General features: G+C 46.4%; 1 protein-coding gene across 1 annotated transcript; it reads right to left on the bottom strand.

The window, feature by feature from the left end:
- Nucleotides 1-12,416: 12,416 nt before the first annotated feature.
- Nucleotides 12,417-23,702, bottom strand: GRM6 (glutamate metabotropic receptor 6). Its single transcript, XM_060146397.1, has 10 exons — nt 23,220-23,702; nt 22,105-22,321; nt 21,743-21,878; nt 20,948-21,102; nt 19,326-19,466; nt 19,023-19,223; nt 17,089-17,234; nt 16,373-16,996; nt 13,366-13,677; nt 12,417-12,614 (listed from the first exon to the last, which is right to left on the bottom strand). The coding sequence occupies exons 1-10, from the start codon at nt 23,700-23,702 to the stop codon at nt 12,417-12,419; spliced, it is 2,613 nt and encodes an 870-aa protein (XP_060002380.1).
- Nucleotides 23,703-24,375: the final 673 nt, after the last annotated feature.

Below are 24,375 nucleotides of genomic sequence, written 5' to 3'. Positions count from 1 at the left end.
AGCAGAAGTAATTCCTCCACCTTAATGTTATTGTTCACACAGTTCTGTTATTTGTCCTAATACTAAGTTTTACCCAATTTGTTTTTTAGAGATGAGAATTGTTAAAAAATTAAGGGTTTAAATTTAATATATTTGCAAGTATTTTCTCCTGAGATTTGATTATGAATGTTCAGAATCACTGGGGATGAAAAAGATGAATGAGCCATGAACTATTAGAGGTCATTTGGTTTGATGGTCACAAGCAGCCACAATACATGAGGTGCCATGAGGAGATAAGAACAAATTGTTGTTGGAATTCACAGAAATGACAGAAGTCTTGGCAAAGGCTTCATGAAACTTGGTTACATACAGTAAGATCTTTAAAACTGAAATCAAGTGGTAAGCAATGTGGAAGAAGCTATGTGTGGGTACTTTTGAAAGAGTCATGCTGTTTTTGTAGGGGTGATGCACTCAGAGACACAGACTTGCCTTTCATTTCTGGCATTTCCTAGGTGTGTTACTTGGGGCAAATCTTATATCTTCTAGTATTTAGTTTCTTTACTGATTAAAAAAAAGGAGCAGACCAGAGAATTTTAAATATCCTATCCATTTATATTATTTCTGCCATTCTTTGTCAATGAGGATGTAGTCTGAGAATGGATCTTAAAGGGCTTTTTTTAACCAATGTTATGTGTTTGATCTTATTAAGTAGGCAGTGGGGATGGACTGGGATGATAAGAGAAGAGAAGGTCATGATTACGCATTTTCATTAGGGAAGTGATTTGTTAGCAAGGATGGTTATCAGGATTACCTGTGGAGGTGTTAAAAAATGTAGCTATTTATATCTTTGGCCCTACTCCAACAGATTCTGTGGTAGGAAATTATTGTGGATACCTGAAGTTAGGGGGAGACTGGATCTTGAGAGTCCAGTTATGCAGCTGTTACTATAATTTGTGTGAGTTAAATGATAATATCGGTAAAGAAAGTGTCTATGGCTATTCCTTGAGAAGTAAGCCGTGATCCTCATCTTCATCCTCATCTTTTAGGTTTCCTTTAATCATCAACTTTTCTTACGCTTTCTAGTTGTTTTTATTCATACCATCATAGAGTCACAGATGTGTTCACATCATAGGTAATATTCACTAAGCATGTACTATTGGTCAGGCTCTGTACACTTTACCTACATTATGCCAAGAAATTTATACAAAACCCCCAGGTTTGTGGGGATGGATGATTATCTATCAGCTAGATATGATTATCATACTCACGTTATAGATGAGGCATCTGTGAGTTGTCCAAAGTCACAGTGTTAGAGTAACAGAAGTGTTTAAATGTGAAGTCTTTTTGAGTCTAGAAACCAAACGCTTAAACACTAAACTGCACTGCCATGGATTGGAGACTTTGTCACTCTGGCTGCCAGAGTCCTCCACTCACCTCTTCTCTATCTTCCTTTTTATACCCTTCCCAAAATATAAGGTGACATCAAAAGGTGTTTCTAAGAATGCTAGTGCATACGTGATTGAGAACAGTGTTATTTCAATGAATGAATGTGTCCACCACACTGGTCTGCATGTAATATACTCTGAAAAGACACATGCACAGAAGATGTTTCTCTCTCTCTCTTTTATTTTCCAACATCTTTATTGGAGTATAATTGCTTTACAATGGTGTGTTATTTTCTGCTTTATAACAAAGTGAATCAGCTGTACATATACCTATATCCCCATATCTCTTCCCTCTTGCGTCTCCCTCCCTCCCACCCTCCCTATCCCACCCCTCTAGGTGGTCACAAAGCTCCGAGCTGATCTCCCTGTGCTTTGCGGCTGCTTCCCACTAGCTATCTATTTTACGTTTGGTAGTATATACACGTCCATGCCACTCTCTCACTTTGTCCCAGCTTACCCTTCTCCCTCCCCGTGTCCTCAAGTCCATTCTCTAGTAGGTCTGGGTTGTTATTCCCATCCTGCCCCTAGGTTCCTCATGACCTTTTTTTTTTTTGGATTCCATATATATCTGTTAGCATATGGTATTTGTTTGTCTCTTTCTGACTTACTTCACTCTGTATGACAGACTCTAGGTCCATCCACCTCACTACAAATAACTCAATTTCGTTTCTTTTTATGACTGAGTATAATTCCATTGTATATATGTGCATATCTTCTTTATCCATTCGTCTGTCGATGGACACTTAGGTTGCTTCCATGTCCTGGCTATTGTAAATAGAGCTGCAATGAACATTGAAGTACACAACTCTTTTTGAATTATGGTTTTCTCAGGGTATATGTCCAGTAGTGGGATTGCTGGGTCGTATGGTAGTTCTATTTTTAGTTTTTTAAGGAACCTCCATACTGTTCTCCATAGTGGCTGTATCAATTTACATTCCCACCAACAGTGCAAGAGGGTTCCCTTTTCTCCACACCCTCTCCAGCATTTATTGTTTGTAGATTTTTTATGATGGCCGTTCTGACTGGTGTGACATGATATCTCATTGTAGTTTTGATTTGCATTGCTCTAATGTTTAATGATGTTGAGCATTCTTTCATGTGTTTGTTGGCAGTCTGTATATCTTCTTTGGAGAAATGTCTCTTTAGGTCTTCTGCCCATTTTTGGATTAGGTTGTTTCTTTTTTTGATATTGAGCTGCATGAGCTGTTTATATATTTTGGAGATTAATCCTTTGTCAGTTGCTTCATTTGCAAATATTTTCTCCCGTTCTTAGGGTTGTGTTTTCATCTTGTTTATGGTTTCCTTTGCTGTGCAAAAGCTTTGAAGTTTCATTAGGTCCCATTTGTTTATTTTTGATATTATTTCCATTTCTATAGGAGGTGGGTCAAAAAGGATCTTGCTGTGATTTATGTCATAGACTGTTCTGCCTATGTTTATGTCTAAGACTTTGATAGTGTCTGGCCTTACATTTAGGTCTTTAATCCATTTTGAGCTTATTTTTGTGTATGGTGTTAGGGAGTGTTCTAATTTCATTCTTTTACATGTAGCTGTCCAGTTTTCCCAGAACCACTTATTGAAGAAGCTGTCTTTTCTTCATTGTATATTCTTGCCTCCTTTATCAAAAATAAGGTGACCATATGTGTGTGGGTTTCTCTCTGGGCTTTCTACCCTGTTCCATTGACCTATATTTCTGCTTTTCTGCCAGTACCATACTGTCTTGATTACCATAGCTTTGTAGTATAGTCTGAAGTCAGGGAGTCTGATTCCTCCAGCTCCGTTTTTTTCCCTCAAGACTGCTTTGGCTCTTCAGGGTCTTTTGTGTCTCCATACAAATTTTAAGATTTTTTATTCTAGTTCTGTAAAAAATGCCATTGGTAATTTGATAGGGATTGCATTGAATATGTAGATTCTTTGGGTAGTATAGTCATTTACTCAATATTGATTCTTCCAATCCAAGAACATGGTATATCTCTCCATCTGTTGGTATCATCTTTAATTTTTTTCATCAGTGTCTTATAGTTTTCTGCATACAGGTCTTTTGTCTACCTAGGTAGGTTTATTCCTAGGCATTTTATTCTTTTTGTTGCAATGGTAAATGGGAATGTTTCCTTAATTTCTCTTTCAGATTTTTCATCATTAGTGTACAGGATTGCAAGAGATTTCTGTGCATTAATTTTGTATCCTGCAACCCTACTAAATTCACTGATTAGTAGCTTTCTGGTGGCATATTTAGGATTCTCTATGTATAGTATCATGTCATCTGCAAACAGTGACAGCTTTACTTCTTCTTTTCCAATTTGTATTCTTTTATTTCTTTTTCTTCTCTCATTGCCGTGGCTAGGACTTCCAAAACTATGTTGAATAATAGTGGTGAGAGTGGACATCCTTGTCTTGCTCCTGATCTTAGAGGAAATGCTTTCAGTTTTTCACCATTGAGAATGATGTTTGCTGTGGGTTTGTCATATATGGCCTTTGTTATGTTGAGGTAAGTTCCCTCTGTGCCTCTTACTGGAGAGTTTTTATCATAAATGGGTGTTGAATTTTGTCAAAAGATTTTCCTGCATCTATTGAGATGATCTTATGGTTTTTCTTCTTCAATTTGTTAATATGGTGTATCACACTGATTGATTTGCATATATTGAAGAATCCTTGCATACCTGGGATAAATCCCATTTGATCATGGTTGGATTCTGTTTGCTAGCATTTTGTTGAGGATTTTTGTATCTATATTCATCAGTGATATTGGTCTGTAATTTTCTTTTTTTGTAGTATCTTTGTTTGCTTTTGGTATCAGGGTGATGGTGGCCTCATAGAATGAGTTTGGGAGTGTTCCTTCCTCTGCAATTTTTTGGAAGAGTTTGAGAAGGATGGGTGTTAGCTCTTCTCTAAATGTTTGATAGAATTCTCCTGTGAAGCCATCTGGTCCTGGACTTCTGTTTGTTAGAAAATTTTTAATCACAGTTTCAATTTCATTACTTGTGATTTGTCTGTTTATATTTTCTATTTCTTCCTGGTTCAGTCTTGGAAGGTTATACCTTTCTAAGAATTTGTCCATTTCTTCCAGTTTGTCCATTCTATTGGCATAGAGTTGCTTGTAGTAGTCTCTTAGGATGCTTTGTATTTCTGTGGTGTCTGTTGTAAGTTCTCCTTTTTCATTTCTAACTTTATTGATTTGAGTCCTCACCATCTTTTTCTTGATGAGTATGGCTAATGCTTTATCAATTTTGTTTATCTTCTCAGAGAACCAGCTTTTAGTTTTATTGATCTTTGCTATTGATTACTTTGTTTCTATTTCATTTATTTCTGCTCTGATCTTTATGATTTCTTTCCTTCTGCTAACTTTGGTTTTTGTTTGTGCTTCTTTCTGTAGTTGCTTTAGGTGTAAGGTTAGATTGTTTACATGAGATTTTTCTTGTTTCTTGAGGTAGGCTTGTATTGCTATAAACTTCCCTCTTAGAACTGCTTTTGCTGCATCCCATAGGTCTTGTATCATCCAGTTTTCATTGTCATTTGTCTCTAGGTATTTTTTGATTTCCTCTTTGATTTCTTCAGTGATCTCTTGGTTGTTTAGTAATGTACTGTTTAGCCTCCATATGTTTGTGTCTTTTACGTTTTATTCCCTGTAATTGATTTCTAATCTCATAGCGCTGTGGTCAGAAAAGATGCTTGATATGATTTCAATTTTCTTAAATTTACTGGAGCTTGGTTTGTGACCCAAGATGTGATCTATCCTGGAGAATGTTCCATGCGCACTTGAGAAGAAAATGTAATCTGCTGTTTTTGGATGGAATGTCCTGTAAATATTAATTAAATCTATCTGGTCTATTGTGTCATTTAAAGCTTCTGTTTCCTTATGAATTTCCCTTTGGATGATCTGTCCATTGGTATAAGTGAGGTGTTAAAATCCCCCACTATTTTTTTTTTTTTTTTTTTTTTGCGGTACATGGGCCTCTCACTGTTGTGGCCTCTCCCGTTGTGGAGCACAGGCTCTGGACGCGCAGGCTCAGCAGCCATGGCTCACGGGCCCAGCCGCTCCGCAGCACGTGGGATCCTCCCAGACCGGGGCACGAACCCGTGTCCCCCGCATCGGCAGGCGGACTCTCAACCACTGCGCCACCAGGGAAGCCCCCCCCCAACCATTATTGTGTTATTGTTGATTTCCTCTTTTATAGCTGTTAGTAGTTTCCTTATGTATTGAGGTACTCCTATGTTAGGTGCATATATATTTATAATTGTTATATCTTCTTCTTGGATTGATCCCTTGATCATTATGTAGTGTCCTTCTTTGTCTCATGTAACATTCTTTATTTTAAAGTCTATTTTATCTGATATGAGTATTACTACTCCAGCTTTCTTTTGATTTCCATTTGCATGGAATATCTTTTTCCATCCCCTCACTTTCAGTCTGTATGTGTCCCTAGGTCTGAAGTGGGTCTCTTGTAGACAGCATATATATGGGTCTTGTTTTTGTATCCATTCAGCACTCCTGTGTCTTTTGGTTGGAGCATTTAATCCATTCACATTTAAGGTAATTATCGATATGTATGTTCCTATGACCATTGTCTTAATTGTTTGGGGTTTGTTTTTGTAGGTCCTTTTCTTCTCTTGTGTTTCCCACTTAGAGAAATTCCTTTAGCATTTTTTGTAGAGCTGCTTTGGTGGTGCTGAATTCTCTTAGCTTCTGCTTGTCTGTAAAGCTTTTGATTTCTCCATTAAACCTGAATGAGATCCTTGCCGGGTAGAGTAATCCTGGTTGTAGGTTCTTCCCTTTCATCACTTTAAATATATCATACCACTCCCTTCTGGCTTGTAGGGTTTCTGCTGAGAAATCAGCTGTTAACATTATGGGAGTTCTCTTGTATGTTGTCATTTTTCCGTTGCTGCTTTCAATAATTTTTCTTTGCCTTTAATTTTTGCCAATTTGATTACTATGTGTCTCAGCTTGTTTCTCCTTGGGTTTATCTTGTATGGGATTCACTGAACTTCCTGGACTTGGGTGGCTATTTCCTTTCCCATGTTAGGGAAGTTTTTGACTATATTCTTTTCAAACATTTCCTCTGGTCCCACCTCTCTCTCTTCTCCTTCTGGGACCCTATAATGCGAATGTTGTTGCCTTTAATGTTGTCCCAGAGGTCTCATAGGTGGTCTTCATTTCTTTTCTTTTTTTTTTCTCTTTATTCTGTTCCACAGCAATGAATTCCACCATTCTGTCTTCCAGGTCACTTATCTGTTCTTCTGCCTCAGTTATTCTGCTATTGATTCCTTCTAGTGTAGTTTTCATTTCAGTCATTGTATCTCTGTTTGTTCTTTAATTCTTCTAGGTCTTTGTTAAACATTTCTTGCAGCTTCTTGATCTTTGCCTCCATTCTTTTTCCGAGGTCCTGGATCAACTTCACTATCATTATTTTAAATTATTTTTCCAGAAGTTTGCCTATCTCCACTTCATTTAGTTGTTTTTCTGGGGTTTCATCTTGTTGCTTCATCTGATACCTAGCCCTCTGCCTTTTCATCTTGTCTATCTTTCTGTGAATGTGCTTTTTGTTCCACAGGCTGCAGCATTGTAGTTCTTGATTCTGCTGTCTGCCCTCTGGTGGATGAGGCAATCTAAGAGGCTTGTGCAAGTTTCCTGATGGGAGGGACTGGTGGTGAGTAGAGCTGAGTGTTGCTTTTGTGAGCATAGCTCAGTAAAACTTTAAACTGTTTGTCTGCTGATGGTTGGGGCTGGGTTCCCTCCCTGTTATTGTTTGGCCTGAGGTGACCCAACACTGGAACCTACCTGGCTCTTTGGTGGGGCCAATGGCAGACTCTGGGAGGGCTCACGCCAAAGAGCACTTCCCAGAACTTCTGCTGCCGGTGTCTGTGTTCTCATGGTGAGCCACAGCTACCCCCTGCCACTGCAGGAGACCCTCCAACACTATCAGGTAAGTCTGGTTCAGTCTCACTGCTTCTTCCCCCTGGGTTCCAATGCACACACTACTTTGTGTGTGCCCTCCAAGAGTGGAGTCTCTGTTTCCCCATGTCCTGTCAAAACCCTGCAATCAAATCCCGCTTGCCTTCAAAGTCTGATTCTCTAGTAATTCCTCCTCCCATTGCTGGACCCCCAGGTTGGGAAGCCTGTCATGGGGCTCAGAACCTTCAATCCAGTGGGTGGACTTCTGTGGTATAAGTGTTCTCCAGTTTGTGAGTCACCCACCCAGCAGTTATGGGAATTGATTTTATTGTGATTGTGCCCCTCCTATCATCTCATTGTGGCTTCTCCTTTGTCTCTGGATGTGGGGTATCTTTTTTGGTGAGTTCCAGTGTCTTCCTGTTGATGATTGTTCTGCAGTTACTTGTGATTCCAGTGCTCTCACAAGAGGGAGTAAGCACACAACCTTCTATTCCACCACCTTGAACCAATCTGGGAGCCATTTCTTAAAATATATGTCTTGACATTATGCATACACACACACACACATGCACACACACACACAGACATCCTATTAGGTATAAGTTAGACAGATAGTTAGAAAGATGATAAGATAGATAGATCTATCCATCTATTTTTTAGCCTTTCTATCTATATCTATACATACTATATATTTTCTCTATCTCTATCTCTATCTAATCTATCAGTGTTCTCCAGAGAAACAAATATGTTCTACTGGTTCTGCTTCTCTGGAGAACTCTGACTGATATACCTCACCTACCTTTCTCACATTGTTTCCTCCACTTGCCCTGCTGCAACCGCACCAGCCTCTTGACTGGGTCTTCAGACACACATGCATGCCCTTGCCCTAGGGCTTCTGCACTGGCCGCTCCATCCACTAGACCCTTCTTCCCCCAGATAATTCCCTGGCTCACTCTCCACTTCCTTCAAGTTCCACCTTCTCAAGGAAGCTTATACTAACCACTTTATTTAAATTGCAGCCCATCCCCTCTAGTCTTTCCCTTTCTCCCTACCCTGCTCTGTTTTCTTTTTTCCACAGCACTTTATCACCTCCTAACATATTTCATAATTTATTTGTGTTACATATTGTTTATTGTTTGTCTCCACAACTAGGATGTAAGTTCCATGAAGGAGACAATCCTTGTCTATTTTATAGACTGATGTATCCCAGGTGCTTAGCACAGAGGAAATACCCAATGATAATTGTTGGAGCAGCAATGAATGAGCAGTCTGTGGAGATCAGTGAATCAGAGGGCTAGTGGGTCTGAGATGGGGTGATGGGACTTGTCAGCTGAGGACTTCGCTTAATGAATGGGGTCTGCATGGACAGTGATTGGTAGGACTAGGAGGGTCAGTAGTAGGTAAATGGGGTCAATGGCTTGGGCATCTCTGTGGAGATCATTAAGGAGACTGGCTATGGGAGAGGCTAATTATCTTGCCCAAAGTCACCCATCTAGTAAGTGGCAGAGCTGGAATTGATCTCAAGATGTCTTAACCTCAGTGTTGTACAAGTCAAGATGTGAAAGCTGAGTGAAGGAAGTATACAGGGGCAGGGGCAAGACAAGGTCTGTGGATCCTGGAAATTTTCCCTGTGTAGCAAATCAGAATGGGGAAAAAACTAGAAAGTTGATACTACAGGTAAATTCAGCACTCAAGAGCTCTGGTAGAATAACCTAATGATGCTTCATCTGTCAGATTATATCAGTGAACAGTGCATGAGGCCATGATTCTCTAGACTAATGCACCCTTCCTGCGATTTCTGCCTCTGAGTCTGCAGGTAAATATGAGAATGAATCACAGCCTGATGCAGGTGTTGGGAGAGGGCAGGACCCACAGCAATGTTCCTATAAATGTGGGGAGCTGGTGCCCTGGCATGATGATTTTGATACTGGTGTGTAGGATGAGAGGGGGGAAAATACAGAAAGCAGAAAGACTAAAGTTTTGCAATAGTAATCCATGAATGAAGTGATGAGGCTAAAAATGTCCAAACCCAGTCCCATCACCATTAGTGCCTCTCTTTACCTTTCTTTGCCTTTTCCATCCAATCCTCCCACTCAGTCTTCCCCTTTCAGAGCTGCAGCCCATCTTGATTCCTACTCTTTGCTCCACAGATTAAAATGTCATCTCTGAAACTCCCAACCTACTTGTCATAGCTTTCAGTACTCTGCTCTGTCCACACTGGAGCAGGTTTCTCCCCTCAAAGCCCAAGAGGTGGGAAATGTTTACACTTAGGAATTTTTCATATTTAGAGGCAAAGACGTCAATATAACAGTATTCCTGAAGAGGTTTCCTTCTATAAAATGATGGCGAAAAGATTCACTTGGAGTTATCATTTTATTCCATTTTACAGGGAGTCTTGCAAGTCAATAACTATATACAAAAGGAACAGAAAACCCAAGTCAAATGTTTGGGAAATTTTACATTTATTTATGGAGAAATTACTGAATAAAGTGAGAGACAATGAATGTAATGAATTTGGGAGAAATTTCCAAAGACCACAAAATGTAATAAATGTGACAAAGTTGTAATAAATGTTATAAATGTGTCCACTAAAAACCACACTAGTGAAAATGCATAAGAATATAAGTAATATAAAAAAATCCCTCCTGTACAAGTCTCAACACATTGAACATGGTGAATAAAAGCTTATAACAAAATGTAATCTTACTCTGCTTTAGAGAACTCACACTGGAGAGAAATACTGTGACTGTAATGTGGAAAAGCCTCCAACCAGAACCCCGTTTTCACTGGAATATATAATCCATACTGGTGAGAAATCATTCAAGGACAATGAATGTGAGAAAGCCTATAGGTATAGCCTGGCTCTTATTCAACAGAAAATGAAACACATAGGCAGAATGCCTTATAAATTCCACAAATTTGGGGGAAAAACTTTTTTCAGGGGTTCAAATTGATTGATTGGACATCGGAGAAGGCAAACTATGCATGCAAAGAGCATGGAAAAACCTTCAAGGATTTGTCAACCCCCACTGAACATCAAAGAAATGATCCAAGGTAGAGACATTATGTACACACTGAATGTGGAAAAGCCCTCTTCCAAGAGTCAGAACTTTTTGTACACATTAGAGAATTCAGAAAGGAGAGAAATCTCACAAATGTACTAAATATGACAATGCCTTTAGCAATAGAGGATGCCCCCACTGCACACAAAATGGTGCATGCATCTTCTACAAGTGGACTGAATGTGAGAAGGCCCAGAAGAAGACGACAGAACTCACTGTGCATCAAAGAATCCACATCAGAGAGACCAGTCTGAATGAATGCGGGGGTATATGAAAGTCTTCAGCAGGAAACCAGGACTCTAAGTCTGAAACTTCACATGGGGAGGAAACCTCTAAATGTGGAAAAGCTTTTACTAAGAAATCATCCAAAATCTAAGTCACAGAGTTCAGAGTGGGTAAAACCACAAAAATGTAAAAACTGTGGAAAAGTTTTCAACTAGAAGTCAAGACTCACGGCACATCAGAGAATTCATACCAAGAGAAACACCAAGAAAATAATAAATACAGGAAAACCTTCTTCGGAGATCAGAGCTCATTGTTCTCTAAGAGTTAATATAGGCGAAAAACCCTATCAAAGCACTAGTGTGGAAAAGCCATCAGTAAGAAAACACACCTCATTGTACATCAGGAAACCCACACAGGAGCGAACCTGTATGAAATAATGAATTTTGGTAAGCATCCAGCAATATATGAAATGTCATAGTTCACACTGTGGAGAATTCCTAGGAATGCAACAAATGTGAGGAAGGAGAATCTGTACACCAAAAATGTTATTCTGAGGAGAAGCCCTATTAAAGAATGCAGAAACACCTAGTCCCAAGGTCAAAATGGATTATGCAGAGACTCTGTCTAAGGAAGAGTCTCCATGTTGTATGAAGTGTTGTTGATCTTCAAAATCAGTTCCAGACATTAGATACTAGAGAATTCATACTGATAAATAAAAAGAGTCAATTTAACAAATTTAAATTCTACCCCAGGGAAATAAAATTCCATTAACTTAAACTGAACTTCTTGTTAAAAAAAGATTAATGAAAAATGCATTTGAAGTCCAAGCATCTTCCTTCCCATGCCTCATGCTTGCCTTTCGAAGGGGATCTTCCCAGGAAATATTGGAAGAGAACAGTTTTGATGTTCATCCTAAGTTATCCACTTGGAATTAATCTTCGCCATGGACACAACTCTCTCTGTCACTGGTCCCAACCTAGAACTTGTGAACACCATCCCTTACAGGCATCAGAGGAGGGCAAACACCACCCTTGCTAGTTTATTCTCACACCCCTACCACCACACAAGTGTATCTGATTTTCTTAAAGTTCAGGGTTCATTTAAGGGAATACACATGGGAAAGGAAAAAAAAGCAGTTCTCTAAATGTGACATCCCCCAGATCCCAGGAGAAAAGATCTCGAGGAAAAGACCCTGCCACAAATAATCTCATGGGAGCATCCCAGTTCCCTCTGCTCATTCCCCTGTCCTGTGCAGGCCCATCTTCTCTCACAGGGCTCTCATCCAAGGCTCGATCCCTCTGTACCAGCAAAATATTTACCCAAGCCCAAGTTAGTCCAAAATACAGACCCACAGAGCTCTTGTGGAAACTGCTCCTCCCTGACTCCAACCCTGAATTTCATTCTGGGGTCTACATATTCTCACATGCTGCCCAATCCCCAAATTCTGGTGGTTGATCAAGGGGTGGAAATCCACTCACACTGGGCCAAGCCCAGGGCTTCATCATGATCTCTGAACTTCAAATCAGTGAGTATAAGTTTAGTTCCTCTCCAGAGTAGGATTCTCTCAGTGGCTGTTTCCCACCATGAGTAGAAAGTCTGGTCTGCAGTGAGGAAGTATGACGCCATCATGCACAGAAAAACAGAAAAAGGTGTCCTGTGGGTCCAGGCCAGCTCCATCCTGGTGGCCGTGGCCTTTGTGGACTCCCCACCCTGATTGCTCACTGCAGATCTGGGCTCTTCACAGCTTCCACCATGAAGCAAGGGAAAGAAAAGAACAGAGGATGGGGAGCGATTGTCCCATTCATCCCTTACTTGCTACTTGGGGGCCTCTGTGCCTTCGTCCTTGGGTGGGGCTGCCACTGTGGAGGTTGTCTTGAGGCTCCGTTTCCGCTTCTGCACGTTCTGCTCCGGGTGGAACAGGATGACGTAGGTTTTGGGTACATAGAGCATGCCGAGGGACACCGATGCACTCAGGCTTAAGGACACAGTCAGTGTGGTGGTTTGGATGTAGATCTAGGCCACGGAGGAAGGGACCAGGTGGGACTCAGCCCAGGTCTCTCCCACCCTCCACCCCCACACAGCCTGGAAATGAGTCTATTTCAGTCAAGTGACTGGGAATGAGCACTCAATAAAGGAGAGCAGTGTAAGCAAAGGCCCCGTGGCATGAAGAATTGGTAGTCACTGTTTGGCTCTGGTATAGGCAGGAAGAAGGGTAAATGACACAGGACTGAGTGGACAAGTGATCAAGGGAAGTGAGAGGTTCATTCACAGAGAGCAACACCTGGGGAAATGGTCCATATGCCTAAAAAGTGCTAGAGAATGTTAATGAATGAATGAACATGTTTTCAAATGTACAAATGAATGGATGAACCAAACCTGAATGAAGGAGCAAGTAGGCAAACAAAGGGAAGACGGAGGTGAATAAACAAATGCTCCACTGTACACATGAATAAATGACTGTCAAACAAATAGACCGACAGATGAATGGATTGGCAGATACAAAGTATATGAAAAGATAATTGAATAAAATAAAGTTAATTGATGGTTGGAAGAAGCATGGATGAAAAAAAATGAATGAATAAACAATGGAAAGGGGACTGAGAGAACAACTGGAGGGAGACTGGAAAGACAAATGAGTACATGAATTACTCAGCCAACCAAGCAAGCATTCACATGGGTGGCCCAGCTCTTGGAATAATCGAGCCCTTCCGTGGACAGGCAGGAAATAAACGAGGTCATGAAACTGACGGGGGACCCAGATTACCTTTTCAGCTGACTGGGCAGTGCCAAAGAAGATAGGCACAAAAGCCAGCCAGATGATGCAGGTGGTGTACATGGTGAAGCCAATGGGCTTGGCCTCATTGAAGGTCTCAGGCACGCCACGGGCCTTGATGGCATACACCGTGCATGTGACCATGAGCAAGAGGCTGTAGCCCAGGCAGCCGACAAGGGACAGATCTGACATGTCGCACTTGAGCACCCCTCTGGCCTGCTCTGGTTCCACTGTCCGCTGCTCTTCATAGTCAATCACACTGTGTGGGGGCTGGGCCCCCATCCAGGCCATCACTCCCACCACCTGCAGGAGCCAACATGGTATCAAGGACACACCCAGCCTCACCCTCGACTGAGATCTCTAGCAGGTTAGGGTCGTTTTTAGGCTCCTGGCCTATTGAGTGGGATGCTCAGGCCTGAAAGCCACTGTGGAGAGGGGAGGGTTGTCCAGCAGGGGACTGCCTGGGCAAAGGCCTGTGACACAGGCAGGTGGAGGGAAGGGGCTGCAGTGGAAGTATGTACTGGGGACATCTGGGCTGATTGGGGAAGGGGCCCTGGATGTCCTCTTCCTGTATTTCAGCCATTACCACCACCGTTTACTGAGCCCAGCAAGGTGCAGTGACTGCAGGCAGGGGCTCTGGAAAGGTGACCCTAATCACGTCTCCTCTATCTACCGAATGGGAACCCTCATAATCTGTTGTGAAGACACGATGCCAGCTTGGGGGAGGAGTCAGTGCATGTCCCACTGATTAGGAACCAGGCCCAGCAGAAATGTTTCCCTTCACAACCATCCAGGGAGGCAGTATCATGTATTCTGTAGGTGGGAAAACACTAGCTTTATCTAATCTAGCAATATGGCAAACCAAGTTCCTGAGGACCCCCTTCCTTCTCCAGATCCAGAGAACTGTTGAACAAGATATAATGAAATTGTGTGTGAATGCATAGTGAGGCTCAAAATATAGAGGCACTGAATGGAGAGCAGTAAGAATGTGAACTGATGCCAGGTGGCCAGGGAGGTCAGAGTCAGACACAGGCCCTAACAAGGAGAAGATGGAGTATGAATTCCTTCACAGTGAGGGGAGACATGACCTCGAGCCAAGGGAAGCTGGGGAGTAGGAACTAAGACACCTGCATAAAGGTGGGACCCTGGAAGGGCCGTCCCCTACATTTGTCCAGGTGGTTCACTGCACAAGATGCTTGACTTGGGAGGAGCAGGGCTGAAACCTAGCCAACACTTCAGCGCCATACTGGGCACCTGGAGTAGGGCCATGTGATCCTAGAGGAAAGGATGCTTTTTAAATAATTTGCACACCCAGAAGGAACACCTTTTTGTGATTCTCCCAAAGGCAGCAGCCCCATGAACAAGGGACTAATAAAATAAAACTCCACCCACTGTCCAGGAAGGAAGCATGGAGGCTCCTCTTAGAAATCCTCTAGCTGGGGGGGAAAGTTGCCCAAGAGAAACTAAAACCCAAGGCCTATGATACACGGAGTAGCAACCAAAATGTGCCCCACTGAATTTGCAACCCATGTACTTGGTAAAAGAATTAGCATCCAGTACAGATAACAAAAGCCTACAAAATAATAGAAAGTGAGCAAAGCACAGGAAGAGGCACAGGCACATCACAGAAGAGGAAAGTACAAAGGCTAGCTGCACTAGTAAGTAGAGACAAATTAAAACAATGAGATACCATTTCACATCCATCATATTGCTGAATAACCTTGTAAAGTTGAAGGTGTGCATCTTTGAAAAGATTTGGGATTTCTAGAAAGAGAGGTATAATGTGGGGAGTCCATAGGTGAGCCAGACGGGGGTACTGAATGCAGTCTAAACATCTCTATCCTGGGGCAAGAGGTGCCACGGGGGTTTCAGGCAGGAAGCAGTGAGGTGCTTTCTGAGGATGGGCTGTGCACTGAGATTCCAGCCCTGACAGAGGACGCTCAGACCCTGCTATGTGTCAGAAAATGGCAGCACCTTCCAGTTGTGAAGAATTGCATGGACTGAGGCCCATGGGTGGGAATGACCATGTTATATGCAGAGCTGGGTAGGAAGAAGGGCTCTCCTGGGGTGGAGAGTGAGCCGTGTCCAAATGAGCTGAGCATGGGCCATCCACCTGGCCCTGAGAACTGGGCTGGCTCTGCAGTGTCATACAATGTCACACACACTTGTCTTAGCACCCTTTACACAGAAAACATCCAGTGCTTTCCAGACCACAGGAGCCATTTCCAATGTTGTAATATTACCATCTCAGAGAAAACCCTAAAGGAACTCTGCTTTTGCTGCACATACAGCATGAAATTCTGGCCATCAATGGAATTGGATGCTTCACTCCACATAGTATCATTAGACCCTGTGCCTCTTATCCAAGTTACCCAGTGACTGGGCAGCAGGAACTGCCTTTATGGAAACAGATTCTCTGCTTGGGGGAAATTCATCAGATTCTCTTTGCCCTGGGAGCCAAATTATGGAAGAGCACGTTCACTTTATGAAAATAATTTCACTGTTTTACAGAAAAATAACAGGATGCTTGCACTCCCCACCTTACTGATCCATTTTCCTTTAAGGATGAAGCAGGAGGAAACAGCTGCTCCTAAATGAGTTCTTCTAGTTACAGAAATAGTAGCACCCTATCTCCTGGGACTTTTTCTTTTTTTTTTTTTTTAACATAGAGGCCAAAATAGAAGAGGGACTCTGATTTTTTTTTTTTTTTTCTTTCCTGTACGCGGGCCTCTCACTGTTGTGGCCTCTCCCGTTGCGGAGCACAGGCTCTGGACGCGCAGGCTCAGAGGCCATGGCTCACGGGCGCAGCCGCTCCGCGGCATGTGGGATCTTTCCGGACCGGGCACGAACCGTGTCCGCTGCATTGGCAGGAGGACCCTCAACCAGTGCGCCACCAGGGAAGCCCGGGACTCTGAGTTTTAAGGTGGAGGTCAGTGCCCGTACCCCCAGCCCCGACCCCGTTTGCCCACCCCGTCACTCTGGGAGCCCAAGGACTCACCTGCACGGAGGTGAAGCTGAAGGTGATGACGAGCTGCGAAGTGGGGCTGATGAAGGGTGGGGGCGTGACCGAGCGCTTCCCTTGCTCAAAGATGCGGTAGATGCGGTTGGTCTTCGTGAGCAAAGCAGAGTAGCTGAGGGTGGTTCCCAGGCCGAGGAAGAGCCTGCGGGCAGCGCAGACAGCCGCCCCGGGCTCAGCCACCATGAGGAAGGTGACCGTGTAGATGAGGAAGATGCCGGTGAGGAGAACGTAACTGAGCTCGCGGCCAGAGGCCCGGACTATGGGCGTGTTGTTGTGCCGCACGAAGGTGGCCACCACTGTGGTGGTGGCCATGATGCCCAGCACGGCCAAGAGGAGGGGCGGGGCCGCCCAGGGCGAGGACCAGGACAGGCGGACCACTGGCGTGGGGCGGCAGCCCGTGTGGTTGCGCGTGGGCCTCATGTCCCCGGGGCAGGCCTCGCAAGTGAACTCGTCCACCTGGAAGCGGTACCCGTCGCAGGCCTCACAGTGCCAACAGCAGGGGACGCCCTTCACCATCTTTTTCCGCTCTCCCGGCCCACAGGGGAGGCTGCACTGAGACTCGGGCACCTCTCGGGGGTCTCCCGACCACTGCAGGGCTTCCACCTGGGACACAGGGGACACCGGGACCTGTGACTCCCACCTCCAGGAAGGTGGGTCCGCCTCCCTGTGCCCAGAGCTCATCCTGTGCCACTCACATCCAGTCTGAGGGTCTCCGCCCACTGGCCCACAGCCTGGTAGCTGCCACTGCCCGCACTGCCATTGGTCACCTGGTACTGGAAGATGTCGTATCGCCCGGGTGCATCCCCGTTCTCATTGAACATCACAGGGGTTCCTGCGCTGCCTGGAAGGAGAGCCTGTCATCCTCAGCTGGTTCTCGAGCCCATCAAAGGCCCAGCCAGGACAAAGGAAGAGCTTAGCAAGCACGTGAAAAGGTGCTCAGCATCACCTATCATCAGGGAAATTCGGATCAAAACCGCAGTGAGATACCACCTCACACCCACTTAGGATAGCCACTGTCAAAACAACAGAAAGTAAGTGTTGGCAAGTGTATGGAAACATTGAAACCCTATACTTCACTGGTGGGAATGCAAAATGATGCAGTCAGTGTGGAAAACAATATGGTGGTTCCTCAAGAAATTAAACAGAATTACCACACAATCCAGCAATTCCTTTTCTAGCTATATACCCAAAATAATGGAAAGCAGGGACTCAAAGAGATATTTGTACACTTATGTTCACAGCAGCATATTCACAGTAGCTAAAATGCGGAAGAAACGCAAGTGTCCATCAACGGATGAACGGATAAGCAAATTGTGGTCTATACATACAATGGAATATTATTCAGCCTTAAAAAGGAAGGAAATTCTGACACATTCTACAACATGGATGAACCTTGAGAACATTATGATAAGTGAAATAAGCCACTCACAAAAGGACAAATACTGTGTGATTCCACTTATATGAGGTACTTAGAGCAGTCAAATTCATAGACAAAATGTAGAATGCTGGGGGAGGGGGAAATGGGGAGTTAGTGTTTAATGAGTACAGAGTTTCAGTTCTGCACAATGAAAAGAGTTCTAGAGATTGACTGCACAACAATGTACACCACTAAACCGTACACTTAAAAATGGTTAAGATAGTAAATATTACGCTATGTGCATGTTACCACAATTTAAAAAGAAATAAGAAAGAGCTTAACTGTGCAGGCGAGAGGATGAGTTCAGACTTACAAAGGTACTGATTTGAACAATCAGCGTGCCTTATTTCTTTTAGAAGCTTGTTCTACCAGCTTGCAGAGCTGTTCTGGAGTGCTATTAAGTCATGCTCTTTATTTATTTATAACTTTTTGGCCATCAGCATGAGGGATCTTAGTTCCCTGACCAGGGATCGAACCTGTGTCCCCTGCAGTGGAAGCACAGAGTCTTAACCACTGGACCGCCAGGGAAATCCCTAAGTCACGCTCTTTAACGGAGAGCTTGGCAGAGGAAAGGTGCTCAACATTTGGTGGAAGAAGAGAGTTCTTAATTTACTAAAGGATAGTAATTGAACACAATGCGAAGCCCCCCCAGCAAACCATAAGCATGGCTGAGTCCATCTGGGCCTTTTCAGAAACCCTTATTCTGAGCCTTGACCATGTGCCAGGCCCTCCACTCGTATTGGAGGGACACAGACTCATGCCTTGTGCTCAGGCAGCACAGGGCCTGGCTGGGGAGGCATTCGGAAGCCTGAGACTCGGAGTGGGCTGCCTGTCCACTGTGTAAGCAGTGCCTTTGCACAGTCTGCACTGTGCCCCGTGCGTGCCCTCAGAGACCAGACGACTACAAACTCCGTGCAATGGAGAGGAGAGTTGTGTGTGACCCTCTGAGGGATCCAGGCAGAAGGGGCCACAGAGAAGTTCCCCAACACCTGGAATTTGCAGCCTGTAGCAGGAGGTACTGAAGCCTGGAGAAGGAGGGGTGTTAAAAACTGTTCCCCAGAACTTGGCTCGAGCCTCCAGCTCTCAGGCCCAGATGCTCCCACTATACTCTTCTGCTCTCCCATTCCTTCCATCCTGAGTCGTCCCAGGTCCCAAGAACTCCATCCCAGCAGGCTTCCCCTCATTCACGTAGGGGCTCTGGCTCCCACTCACCATTGAAACGTACAGCTCGAATATACTGCAGCAGTGTCCGCCCGTCGGTGGGCTCCATTGCCGGGCACAGGCCTGTGTGCCCGGGGCAGAGAGCCTGGTGCATGCTGTGGAGGGCGTGGGCAATGGCGTACACAGCATCAATCACAAACTGCACCTTCCCTTCCTGCTCGTAGGCAGAGTCCCGGCCGATGCGTTCCTCACCTGTCCTAGGGATGCCCAGAGGAAGTGTGCCTGGCTCCCAGATGCCCAACCTGGCCTCCCACCTTCTCCCTCACCACCCTCGCCACCCTGGGCAGCTCTCACCTGTGCATTTGCGGGTAGAATCGTCTGACTGGGTACCTGAGCTGGTCAGTTTGCAGTTAAAATTCTCTTCCCAGAACTCAGCAAACCAGATGTTCCGGCGGTTGTTCTCCAGGGAGCGAGTCGTGAAGTACTGGTCAAATCCTGAGAGACAGGGAAGGAGGGAGGGGGCTGGCAACAGTCTGAGCTAGCCACAGCTCACTACTTGTGTCCCTTCACCGCTTACTCACTTTGCAGCTGGGGATACCCATGTGACCAATTTCTGGCCTGGCCAATGAGTTCAAAGCCATCTAGGGACTCCATGGTAAATTTGCATCCTGATACAAGCTCAGAGCCTCACCACATGAGAGAATTTTTTGCTGCCTTTTCTTTCCTGGTTAGGATGCTGCTATGAAGATGTAATGGGTGGAGCTTCAGCAGCCACTTTGTGAATAAAACACCACAATCAAGAAGGCACATGGGACTTCCCTGGTGGCGCAGTGGTTAAGAATCTGCCTGCCAGTGCAGGGAACACGAGTTCGAGCCCTGGTCCAGGAAGACCACATGCCGCGGAGCAACTAAGCCCGTGTGCCACAAATACTGAGCCTGAGCTCTAGAGCCTGCGAGCCACAACTACTGAAGCCCGCATGCCTAGAGCCCGTGCTCTGCAACAAGAGAAGCCACCGCAATGGGAGGCCCATTCACCGCAACGAAGAGTAGCCCCCGCTCACCACAACTAGAGAAAGTCCGCACACAGTAACAAAGACCGACCGCAGCCAAAAATAAATAAATAAATAAATTCATTAAAAAAACAAAAACAAAAACAGGTTGACTTTTAAAAAATAGAAGGCATATGGCAACTACAGAGGATGGTGGAACAGAAAGGGAGACAGAGCTCAGGGCTCTGAGAACATCATTGACTCACTGCCCCAAGCATGAAGTTGCCCCTACTTTGAAACCTCTTGCCTTGTAATGAAATGCCTTTATTGCTAAAACCACTCTCAGTCTAGTCTGTTGCCTGCAACTGAATGCATTCTAAGGGAAAGAAAGAGTGTAAGGGTGGGTGTACACCTCCCGAAGGCTGGGAGCCTCTGCGAGTCAGGGCTCAGCATTTACAAGGGTCTGCACTTCATAAAATACCCCGAAGTGCCTCATCAAAGCATGTTCAGTTTAGCCTTTGGGGAAATGAGCAATCCTAGTGTAAAGTGGCCATCTTTCCTGCATTCTTCCAGATATTCACAGGCGGGATGGTGGAGAGGAAGGCCTCATTAATTGATCAACAGGACAGTATGACCCACATCCTTGGTTTCTATCCCTCCCACAGTCACCCTCAAATTAGAGTGCCTTTGGCAGAACCAGGAATACAGGCATTGAATTAACACAAAACTAAACAAACAAACAAAACCTAACAATTCTTCACCCTGTAGAGTGGGATGTGCATTTCCTCACCTGCCAATTCATTCAAACACTGCTTGGAGGGATGTATTCACAGAATCTCAGAATTCTAGAATCTGGGAATCCTAGAAGGGACCCTGGATCATGGTACAATTTTATAGAAGGGGAAAATGAGCACCCCCAAGGGGGGATCATGGGGAAGGATAAATATGGGTGGGAGATGCCGTGGGGAAGGGCGTTCCCCCACTCACCATCAATAGAGGCCCTTTTGGGCAGGATGGTGATGGCTCCCACGGCCACGTCCTCCAGGTTCAGGATGGGTGAGATCTTGGCTCCCCAGCTGTCTGAGCCAACCCACAGGAAGTAGCTGGTCAGGTTGGCCTGGCGTGCAGCCTCCAGGACCCTCCTGGTAAGGATAGGGTAGGGGTGAGCGAGGGCCGGAGAGCCTCCTCCAACTTAACTCTGGTCACTTTCCATTCTTCTCTCTCCATCTACCCCATTCTGCATCACTCATCAGACCCTTTGTTTATCAGGAAAGGTAGGATGTAGGGAGTTTAGGACACTTGCCCTGGGTTTTTCAGGTAGTAAAGTGTCCAGCCAGGCTCTGACCCCAGGCCTGCCCTCTTGTTCTGTGCACCATAGTCCACTGCATGCTGCCTTTAAGAAGGGCCTACCTTCTCTTGCTGGGGCTCATGGCCTTCTGCTGATACCCTCCTATCCCTGGGAGTCCTTCCCTGACAGCTCATTTTCTGCACTTACATGCGCCCACCAGTCTCTCCCCCACTGTTAATTAGAGAAACAGACACATATTCTTGTGTTTCCCTGGCTAGGTTTGGAGCATCTTCACCCAGACCAGGCCTGGTTCATTTCTGGGGGCACCAGGCAGAGAGGTGGCAGCAGAAAAGGTATGTGGGGGCAGGAAGGTAAGGGGAGGTGAGAAAGAGGGAAAGGAGGATGTACGTGGCTGGGATATGTGAGAAGAGGCGGCAGGGTCTTCAAGGACAGCCTCTGAAGAACACGGTGATTGAACATGCCATCTGTCCCACCTGATGTCATCCTCGTTGGCAAAGATGATGATGCCCCGGGCATTTGGTGTCTCCATGAGTCTCCTGATCACCTTATTGAATTCTCCTGGCTTTGGCTCCCTGGGAATCTTGATGGACTGGGCAATACAGACCCCCCCTAGGTGTCGGAGATGCCAAAGTCAGCTGCGGTCCCACCCATTCACCCACCAGGGCCACCACCACTCATGACTGTGGCAGGGGCTGAGTCTTCCAAAGGACCCCCACAGGGGGCACCATCCGGGCTCCCCATCATGAACCCAGTGCCCTACCTCACTGCTTATGCCCTGTCCAACAGACCCTCTATAGGCTCCTTCATGCCTCAGACCCCCCTGCCCCAAGCTCACCAGCCTCTCGGGAGATCTGCACAAAGGCGTCAACCCCACTCTCGCCATAGTTGCCCTCGGAGGCCAGCGTGGACACGTAGTTCCATCCCAATGCCCGCACGATGTCCACCATGGCCTGGGCCTGGTAGGAGTCAGGTGGCACCACGCGGGAGAAGAAGTCATAGCGTGTGGAGTCGCTAAGCTCAGGGGCCGTGGAGGCATAGCTGATCTGGGGTATCTGGAGTGGGGAAGGACACCAGGGCTGTGAATGGAGGGTCAGTGACCCTAGGGAGGGAGAGCAATGAGGACCCAGGACAGGGACGTTTAGGGTTACAGTGCTGGGGGCAAGCTGGAACAGCCACAAAGAGAGGCCAGGAGGGGCAGATCAGGCAGGAGAGCTGGGGAGGGGTTATTTGATTGAAGGCTGTGTCTTGACTAATGGAGGGGCCTGTTTAGAACTGGGTTTATCTGCGTGCATTAGAGTGATTAATAGCAGGGATTACAGCTGAGCTGATCCAGGAGAAGGAGTGGGGGCAGTAAGTGTGAAAGCAGAGTGGAGAATGGTGGCTGGGGAGGCTGGGAAGAGGGCGGCTAGCAGAGAAGAGGGTGTATCCCTCATGTTAAAGAAAAACTCACGAGCAAAAAAAAAAAGAAAGAAAACAACAAAACACACACACACATAAAAGGGAGCATGTGGGAGCTGGTATGAAGGTCAGAGAGGGGGAGGTTCTGGAAGAAGCGGGCTGGAGCTGGTCTAGGGAAGACAGAGATGTTTGAAGCTGAAACAGAAAGGAAGGGTGGAATGTGAAGACGTTATGGAAAGGAGAGGGGAAGAGAGAGACAGGGAGATGGAAAGAGAAAATCAAGAAAAAAGACAAAGAAAGAGGGAAAATGAGAGAAAACGAGGCAGAGAAACGCTCATGGGCTACAGTGCAATTAATGGATGACTTAGTTACCCCGGGCACTCTAGACGCTTTAATTCCGAACAACCTTCCCAGACAGGCTTGCGTCTGGCCCAGGGGACAAGGTTTCTTTGCGAACTAGAGTGATTCTCGCAAGGAGGCCAGACCTCAGCAACGCCCAGGGCAAGGACAAGGGAGAGAAGCTGCAACCCGGGCGCTCCCCCGGGCCCTCACCGCAAACAGGCGCAGCACGTTGGCGACCATGATGGAGACGGAGCTGGCCGAGGCGCCCACGACAGCCACCACGCGCTCAGGGGGCGCGGCGCGCACCGGGGGGACGCCGCCTGGGCAGCGCACGGCTGCCTCGTCGCCGTCGCCGCGGCCGCGGATCAGCGCCTGCACGAAGCTCAGCGCCTGCTCCAGCGCGTACGTGTCCCGCGAGCAGGTGTCGAGCAGCCGCGCGCCCAGGCGCACCCCGGGCAGCAGCTCGGGGTCGGCGTTCACGCGGTCCAGCGCGTACAGCATGGCCTCGAGCCTGTGCACTCCCTGCTCCTTCTTCAGCGGCCCGCACGCTCTGCCCGCCGCGCCCCGCGCGTGCACCGGGAACAGGCCGCCCAGCGTGAGGCCGCCCGCCAGGCGCACCGAGCCCGCGGCGCCCGCCACGCCCGCCTGCGCCAGCGTCAGCAGCAGCGTCAGCACCGGCAGGATCCCGGCCATCGGCTCGGGGGCTGCGGCAGGAAGACGGGGTGGGGACGGGAACAGAACGGGAGAACGCTCTGAGCGCCCGGCAGAGGTAGGACCCGGGTCGGCGGAAAGGCGAGTGAGCCCCAAGCCTTGGGGAGAGGGGAGGCGCGCAGTATATAAATATTGGCCGAGTCAGCTGGAGAAGTTATGAAGCATCAACTCGGCCAGCCTTCCCGGGCCACCTGGCTCTCACACCCTCTGAACCTCATCACCTGGGTCCCCCCTGCTCGACCACTGGCTCCAGTCCTACCCCTGCCCTCCCCGACAGCCCTGGGCCGCTCTTACTGGGAGTCCACCCCCAGCGCACACCCAGGCCCCCTCTGTAGCCACACTCACCGCGCCAGCCGCTGTCGGTTCAGGACGGGACAGTGACAGATGCCGCTGTCGGTTCAGGACGGGACAGTGACAGATGCCGCTGTCGGTTCAGGACGGGACAGTGACAGATGCCGAGGGCCCTGAGGGAGAGAGGATTTAAGGATTCTGGGGAAGGGATGAGAGGCCGCCCTGAGGGCGGAGACCCGTCCTGAGCAAGGCGTGTGCGCAGGACTGGCTCTCTCCACATCTCCTTTCCCTCCCTTTCCTACTCCCTGGGTCTGTTTCTTTCCTGTCTTTGGATATGTGTCTGACATACACACTCTGTCCTTTT

The sequence above is a fragment of the Lagenorhynchus albirostris genome, chromosome 3 (genome assembly GCF_949774975.1).
Source record: "Lagenorhynchus albirostris chromosome 3, mLagAlb1.1, whole genome shotgun sequence".
Taxonomy (NCBI): Eukaryota; Metazoa; Chordata; class Mammalia; order Artiodactyla; family Delphinidae; genus Lagenorhynchus; species Lagenorhynchus albirostris.
This window is presented reverse-complemented; position numbering and strand designations above follow the sequence as displayed.